Raw genomic sequence first — 8511 nt, forward strand, 5'->3', positions numbered from 1 at the left:
GATGGGGGCTGCAGATCCAGTTGCTGACACCAGAGGGGGCAAGCACCACTGTAGTAAGAGATAGGGGCTGCAGATCCAGTTGCTGACACCAGAGGGGGCTGGCGCCACTGTAAGAGATAGGGGCTGCAGATCCAGTTGCTGACACCAGAGGGGGCCGGCGCCACTGTAAGAGATAGGGGCTGCATATCCATTTGCTGACACCAGAGGGGGCAAGCAACACTGTAAGAGATAGGGGCTGCAGATCCAGTTGCTGACACCAGAGGGGGCTGGCACCAATGTAAGAGATAAGGGCTGCAGATCCAGTTGCTGACACCAGAGGGGGCTGGCGCCACTGTAAGAGATAGGGGCTGCAGATCCAGTTGCTGACACCAGAGGGGGCCAGCGCCACTGTAAGAGATAGGGGCCCTGTAGGCCCAGTTGAACACATTGCCGGATCGTCGCATCTCAATGGAGGAGGTCGCTTCGCAAAAAAAGCATTGCGAGCGGGCATCACACACACTACCCGATGAAACCGCAGGAAGGGTCGCACAATTTATGAGTTTTTCCTGATGTTTGACTTGCCCTGGATGCATAAAGTACAGCGGCAATGGAGCGAATCAATAGTTGAAAACATAAGGCTATGGCAGTATTAATATCTACAATTCTGACTAGACGGCAACGTGATCGCGTATATGACTGAGACATGCATGTGTTGTCATTCTATTAAATTATACACACACACACACACAAGACATTCCATTGGTTTATATACACTGTCCGTGCCGATATCATTTGAAAACAAGTCTTGACAGCCCCATAAGCATTGTACTTTTTAACTATTAGACGAACTATTTACAGAATACTTCAAAACTGCTGCTAGGACCATGATTTATATATCTATTTATTATTATTATTATTATTAATATTATTATTATTATTATTATTATTATTATTAGCGTTATGATTAAATTATACCAAACCATTTTTTTTTTTTTATTTACAATGAAGGGAACATATACCGTGTCACCCAAATGCTTTATAATCTCAGCAAAAACATGTATATTTGTTTTCACTTCATTTTAAATAAAAACGTTGCATTCTAGGACTACAGAAGTTTACAAAGCAGTGAATACTATTAGGTACAGAGATTTTTCGTTTCTTGCCCACTTTCACGAACGGGACTGCTTACCGGATTCGAACTGGCTTCAGATGCAGTCCCAGTAGCTGCCCCCAGAGGGCGCTGGCACCAGTTGATATCTGTGAAGCCATTCGCGTATCTCAATCCCAACTGAGAAACGTGTTCACAGTAAAGTTTCGCCCCAGGTTGAAAATCCTCAACCTCTAATCTCTGGCAGGGGTGAGTGTGCCCCGAGTTGAAACTTGCAACGTGTACCAACTAAATGTGTTTTTAAACTGGCCAAGCCTTACATTTTTGATTAAACAAGCAGAGCTTACAAACGAGGCCACAACATATTAATAAGCGACTACTCTTTATTCAAGCTATAATGAAAAATAAAATATGCTGGACACACCTTATTACAATCGTTCTGCGCGACTGTATTCACATTAATAAAGAGGAGTCTCTACTGCTTTGAAATGAAAAAAAGACTTGCGATTTAAAAGCCCAGACACCTGTAAATGAAATCAATGTTACTATTAACACGTTTCTCAGCGTGAGATTGAGAGACACGAACAGCTTAACACAGGTATCAACTGAATTCTTAAAGGAGAGTATTAAAGTTAGGGCAAAGCACAGAAGATCAGAAGCCCTGTGTAACTTACTGACTGCTCTGAAGCAAATGCGTTTTGACTTCGGGGTTCAGTTTGCATTCCCTAGTTTATCTCAATCTCTAGACGCATGCAGCTGGATTCCACGAAGATCCTTCTTTACTGGAGGGTTTGTTTCTTCAACAAGGAGAGCAGGAACAGGGTGAACAACAGGAAACGCTTCACGCTTTCACTTCCTCCAGAACGTTTAGCACTTCCTCTTTCTCCTCATCCAATGGCCAGGATTAAAACGTTAGGGTCCGTCTCGCTGTGTGCATACAGACTTGCGCCAGGAGCTACATGTACAATGCACACAAGTGAATTGAGAGCTAATTCAACACATTACCAGAGAAGGAAAACATTCTCACAATTGAAGAAATGACAAGACGGACATTTTTTTCAAACATTATTATTTAAATTCAAATTAACATTTGTGGAAGGGAAAAAAAAAAAGTTGTACAGCATTCAATGATCTAATTAAACACATTATCCTTGAAAACAAAAACATCCTCACAATTTCAGACCGACATTCAATCATTATTATTAAAATTCTCTTTAAAATTAATATGGGGGGGGGGGGGGTTGATCAGAGGAAACCTTGGGGATCCCAGTGAAGTCAAGTCGTAATTATTTGTTTATTTAGCAGACGCCTTTGTCCAAGGCGACTTACAGAGACTAGGGTGTGTGAACTATGCATCAGCTACAGAGTCACTTACAATTACATCTCACCCGAAAGACAGAGCACAAGGAGGTTAAGTGACTTGCTCAGGGTCACAAAATGAGACAGTGGCTGAGATGGGATTTGAACCGGAGACCTCCTGGTTACAAGCCCTTTTCTTTAACCACTGGACCACACAGCCTCCCTATATTTTTAATTTATTAAAGTTTTTCTTTTTTAAATAACATTAAAAGCCAAAAAGCAAAACATTGTTTTTTTTTCTGTCTAAAAGAAGAAGAAAAATACAGAATCCACAAAATCAAAATTCCACAAAGATAAAAAACAAACAAACACCATTCTACTTAACCAAGCATACCCACTGCTCTTAATGTGAAAGGAGACCGAATGCTACAAAAGTTTAGGTTTTTAAATTCATAAATAATCATTTTTTTTGGTCTCACCTACACTGCGGAGTAACTAGCTTGCTTGCTCAATATTGCAAACTATGTGTGCTCTGCTTTCCGTGCTGGAAATACACTAAGTGCTAGAGAAGTGGGAAGCGACGTCATGCTTTCGTTACATTTCTTAAAACTGCCTCAACACCATTAATATCAAACTTAACCCGAGGGAAGCTCATTTTAAAAACACATTTAATACAGGAGGAAGACTTAAAATTACCCCTTTTTTTTTTTTTTTTTTAAATCTATCTTCGGTAATTTGGAGAAAAAAAACCTGCCAGTACCATACATCAGAAATACCGTTAATTCTGCCCAGAATTAGCAAGCAGTAGACCCTTAAACTTAGCAGTATTGCAACTACAGTACAGCCAAATACACAGCGGAAATTAAAATCCATTAAACTTTTCAGAGACATTTCTTTGTCAGCTGCCTCTGACCTTTTTTCAAACAGTTTCTTGGGAAATAGTCGGCAAGAAAGCCTGAAATGGATTTCAGCAAAACACGCCACCGTACACAGGAGGGCACGTGAAAGGGGCGCGGCTCAGCGTGGCATTCCCTCCTTCAGTCCGCTCCCATCCAAGACGTTGCCGGATCCATGTTTTCCAGTTCTCCACAGCGGGAATTACAAATCAAGAGTTTGAGCCTGCCACCACTCTGAAGCCTGCACCTCACACAACGCAGATAAAAAAAAATAGATCTATATATAAAATAATCTGCTACAGACAACTGCAAACCTGAGGAGTCCCGACAAACCATGCTAGCCGTGTAAACAGCTATTTGACTATTAACACCCCCAGTCTATATTCACATGCTGCGGGGGCCAGATTCAGCGCCCATGGATTAATTTCAAAAATAAAGAAAATCACAAATGTTCAGTCCGCTGTCAGTGAGCGCGTCGATTTGTATTTTCTACTGTTCGGTGTCTTCTTTGGCTTGGCTGCTTTCCACACTACTTCTCTTCAGCCGCGTGAATTTACAAGCTTTTGTAAAGTTGTCTGGACTGTCCGAAACTGGGTCCACGCTCCGTACAGCGATATGTATTCTATCTTGATGGAGCTGCGTGAACCGATTCTGCGGATCAAGCTGTGCACAGGTGAGGGTCGCTGGTGTCGATCGGGCTGATTAACCGCTCAGAGTGAAACAAAGAAACAGCTGCTTGGGTTTGTGTGGATCGCCGTTCTCCGCAGTCTAAGAAATGCAGAGACCATCACAAACTCAAGCAGCTGTTTCAGTACCAGTTTCACTCTGAACGGTAAACCAGCCAGACCTTCTGTGCAGAACCCCAGTAACGGAATAAATCTCTCAGTGCAGCTTTACTGTGCGATTCTAGAGTTGGGCGTCTTTGCCAGGCGAGTCAGCCGCATGAATAACTCTCTGGCGGATTCTCAGGCTTTGTCTCCGACCAAAACCTTTCCTGCTGTCTTCAGAGCGACGCAGAGCCTCTCTCTCGTGAGCCATCCGGTGTTTCCTGAAGTACTGCAAGCCATTGAAGGTCCTCCCACAGTCGTCGCACACGTAGGGATCATCTCCCCTGTGATTCTGCAGGTGTTTCTTCAGGCTCTCGTTGCGGCTGTAGCTCTTGCTGCACTTGGGGCAGTGGTAGGGGGTCTCTCCGGTGTGGGTGCGGTAGTGCACCTTCAGGTTCTGCAGCTCGTTGAACCCGCGGCCGCACTCCCTGCAGCGGTAGGGGTTCTCGCCCGTGTGAATGCGCTGGTGTCTCCTCAGGCTCTCCGGTCGGCTGAAGCGCTTGCCGCAGTCCCCGCACTGGTAAGGGGTTTCTCCTTTGTGAATGACCTGGTAGTGTCTCCTCAGGTGACCCGGCTGGCTGAAGCTCTTCCCACAGTCGCCGCACTGGTGAGGGGTTTTGTTTTTTTTTTCCTTGTTAGTTTTCCGCTTCGATTTAGACGTCCGCCTGCGGCGTTCGGGAGGAGGTGACGGCGATGGTGACGACGACAGATTGTCTTTCCTTTCCCCGTTTCTCGGTTGAAGTTTTTCTCGAGTCGTTTTTCTCGTCGGCCTCTCACGGCCCCGCCCTTGATTCACGTCCGCTGTGGAAATCACAAAACAAAAATACAAGTGGTGTAATTTCAAATGACATTTTCTTTGTCTTTTTTTCTATGAGCATTTTTTTTTCCCAATGAAGTGGCTCTCGTTGCAGTTACTGAAATCCGGTGTTATTTTAGGTGAAGATGCTTTAACTAGGAGCTGTTCTTCAGGTCTAGCTGCCTGGCATAAACACGACACCTACCTGACTAACTTAAAATACAAATGCAACATGCAAAATACCTGCATACAGTCGTTTGCAAGCACTTGTGCGCACACACACACACAGAGGCTGGTGATTAGTGTTGTAAATCAAACCCTGACGTTGACATCAATTATCAAGCAAATTCTAACAACAATTATGGAGTTAAAATGCTTAAAATAAAATCCTCACAGTAACAGCTTTTAAAGGAACATTAAGTCTTTTTCTAGAGCATGGTATAAAACTAAATGCAAACAAATCCCGATGTTTTAAGACACGTTTGATAAATACATTGGCTTTTAAATACAGCACTCTCCAATTTTCATATTCCTGCCGTCACTAGCCTTTGACTAATTTCCAGTGTAAACAGAACGTTAAATTAAGGAAAAACAAAACAACCCCACTGTCCAAAGGACAGCGTGCCACGGCTGCACTTCACTTTTTGCTGTCATATTTTAATCAAAACTTTACATGACTTTGCATAGCCACTTAGATTTGCATTATCTTCAGTGAATGCAACTACATTGTCATTTTTCCAAACAGCACAGCTAGCCTACCCTTTCCACAGCGAAAACGCCAGATGATCATTTTGCGTCTCCATACTTGAATATGTATAATATCTCTTTCACACATGTATGTGGATTTATTGTTAACTGACTATATTCCTGATGTGATTATAAGCTTGTTTCAATTTCAAAAAGAAAACTGGACAGGATTTATTGATTGACACTTAACAGCAGCCAATAACCACTCTGGGCTCTCCTCACTGATTGGTAGATAAGGGCATCCTGGGTGGGTTTAGTATTCTAGGAGAACTCAACTGATACTGTTAAGCGAGTGAACATTTTGCGAGTGTCCAAAATTGAATATTCGATTAAAATATTATTGATTTGTTATCGTGGGGTCCCGAATGATAAATAATTAGATTATTATCGTTACAAGCCTACTGGTGATCATGGGATTTACCCAGGACACTAGAAGCTCCCAAACTCAGTCCAAGCACCTTCACAGACTAGTCAAAAATGACTGATTTCAGGCAGCACTGCGAAAGAAACGAGCAGAAGAGAGTAAGGGGACAGTTTAAAACACATCTAAAAGAAAACAGACACATTTTCTAAAACACAGAGGTGCCATTTCACTGCGTACTGAAGCGAGGGCTAGAGGGCACACCGAGGAAAACTGGGATTTCAAATCCCAACCAAAGTGGACGGCAGATTACACAGCGAGTAAAATTTTTTTTAAAAACACACCACGAGGCTGATGTGCTTGTGCAGACATGAAGCACTGACGGTACAGGCCAGTGACTTCCACACTTACATGCCACGCTGGGAGCAGACGGCACGGGGCTGTCTTCCTTCGCAGTGTTCACACGGCCTGGTTGAGCGACGTTCTCCGCAATGCTGTCACACGGTCGCTCGAGGGGCTCCTCTTTAACAAGCCTCAGCTGCGAGCCATGCCTTGCCAGGCAGTCGCACTCGATTTTAAGGTCCTCTGTTTTCACAGGGACCGATAGCAGGACACAGGCCTTGTTTTCACAGTGCTCACACTCCTCTGCGGGAGCCTCCTCTTTGATCCGGGCAGGGCAGTCCAGTTCTGAGCACTCCCTTTTGACTCGGGCAGTGCAGTCCAGTTCTGAACACTCCCTTTTGACTCGGGCAGGGCAGTCCAGTTCTGAACACTCCCTTTTGACTCGGGCAGGGCAGTCCAGTTCTGAGCACTCCCCTTTGACTCGGGCAGGGCAGTCCAGTTCTGAACACTCCCCTTTGACTCGGGCAGCGCAGTCCAGTTCTGAGCACTCCCCTTTGACTCGGGCAGTGCAATCCAGTTCTGAGAACTCCCTTTTGACTCGAGCAGTGCAGTCCAGTTCTGAACACTCCCTTTTGACTCGGGCAGCGCAGTCCAGTTCTGAACACTCCCCTTTGACTCGGGCAGCGCAGTCCAGTTCTGAGCACTCCTCTTTGATGTGGGCCAATGGTATTTCATGGTTCTTCTTTTTGCTGGTGACACATGCCAGCGCATGAGCCTTCTCTTCACAGTGGAGAGAATCCATCTTCTAATCCTCACTTCTCCAAGCAGAGCACTTGCATCGTCAGCACCTGTGTCAGGAAGAGTGTCAAAGTGTTTAGAGCAGCACCATCACACACGTGTTTGTTTTTTTTTTAGTTCATAGGATTTCAAACGTTACTCCTCCTGTATGCGACCAGATAAAAAAAAAAAACCACATAACAGACCAGAAAAGCAAACCCGTTTTATACAAATGTGCCTGAACCAATTCAAAAGGTGACAAGCCAGAGAGGATTCAGAACGGTGCGGTCTCAAAAATGTGTAACCCTAACTGGGGAAGTATTTCAGTGTTGCACTCTCTACTGCGGTTGTTCTCAAACTGGGGGTTGGGTAACACAGATCTCTCCACCACCATCAAATGCAGATAAAAATACGTTTTTTTTTTTTTTAAATCTGTAATATAATAAGTTGCATGGTATTTGCAAAGGGATGATAAAGTTCTACCTCAGTGAGCGAGTTCAGATTCGTGGGTAGGTGTATAACAGCCACATTATTAAAAGTTTCACGGTAACGATTACCGTTCAAACAATTGGGTGAAGCGAGTTATAATTCATTAGAGACAAACAGATATTGCGGTCCAGACATTCGCCTGTAGACCCACATGCTACACCAAAGCAAAACGTCTACAGAAGGTCTCAATACTCACGGATTAACCGTACTGGCCGCGACATTCATCGTCATACCTTTAAACTCGTATTTATCTCGATCTTTTTATTTTTTTTACCTCAAAAGCCAGGCGACTCAACAGCACAACCCGCAGTCACACACGCACATACTTTATAAATGATAATGAATTAAAAACACCAGTGAAAATACAGCCTGCTTTCATGTTTCATAAAGAAATACCGATAAATGTTACTAGAGCAACTTTATAAATGCTGGGCGCCTTTTTGTTTTGAACATTACAAACGCAGCTTCTCATGCTGAAACTAACTTCCAGTGTCAGTAGCGTGCTTCACATATTATTATTATTATTATTATTATTGTTGTAACTTACCTAAATTTAGTTAAAAATCTTGTGCGCCATCCCTGAGACGGAAAAAAACAACACCACCATAGTCACTTCCGTACCCTCTCTGACTCGCTAACGACAATGGCGCGCTCGTGTACTAACATGTTAGTTTGTTATCGCCACCTACCGGAAAGCTGCAGATTGCACCTTGGGGGAGGTCATGTTACCCACACCAGGGGTGCACAATTCTGGTCCTGATCCCTCCTGGCTTTTGTTCCAACTGTGTTCTAAATTACTTAATTAGACAAATAATTGGTAATAATTGGTCCAATTAAGTAATTTAGGGCAAGGTTGGAACAAAAGCCAGGAGGGACACCGGCCCCTCCAG

General features: G+C 43.8%; 1 protein-coding gene across 2 annotated transcripts; it reads right to left on the minus strand.

Annotated features, from left to right (window-relative positions):
• Positions 1 to 1490: 1490 nt before the first annotated feature.
• LOC117398508 (zinc finger protein 691-like) lies at positions 1491 to 8409 on the minus strand. 2 transcript variants are annotated; one of them, XM_059011780.1, is made up of 3 exons: positions 8311 to 8409; positions 6425 to 7203; positions 1491 to 4910 (listed from the first exon to the last, which is right to left on the minus strand). In XM_059011780.1, the coding sequence occupies exons 2-3, from the start codon at positions 7155 to 7157 to the stop codon at positions 4189 to 4191; spliced, it is 1455 nt and encodes a 484-aa protein (XP_058867763.1). In that variant the 5' UTR covers positions 7158 to 7203; positions 8311 to 8409; the 3' UTR covers positions 1491 to 4188. The 2 variants fall into 2 exon arrangements, with proteins under 2 accessions (XP_058867763.1, XP_033853331.3); XM_033997440.3 differs by lacking the exon at positions 8311 to 8409 and adding an exon at positions 8169 to 8304.
• Positions 8410 to 8511: the final 102 nt, after the last annotated feature.

The sequence above is a fragment of the Acipenser ruthenus genome, chromosome 43 (assembly GCF_902713425.1).
Source record: "Acipenser ruthenus chromosome 43, fAciRut3.2 maternal haplotype, whole genome shotgun sequence".
Lineage (NCBI taxonomy): Eukaryota > Metazoa > Chordata > Actinopteri > Acipenseriformes > Acipenseridae > Acipenser > Acipenser ruthenus.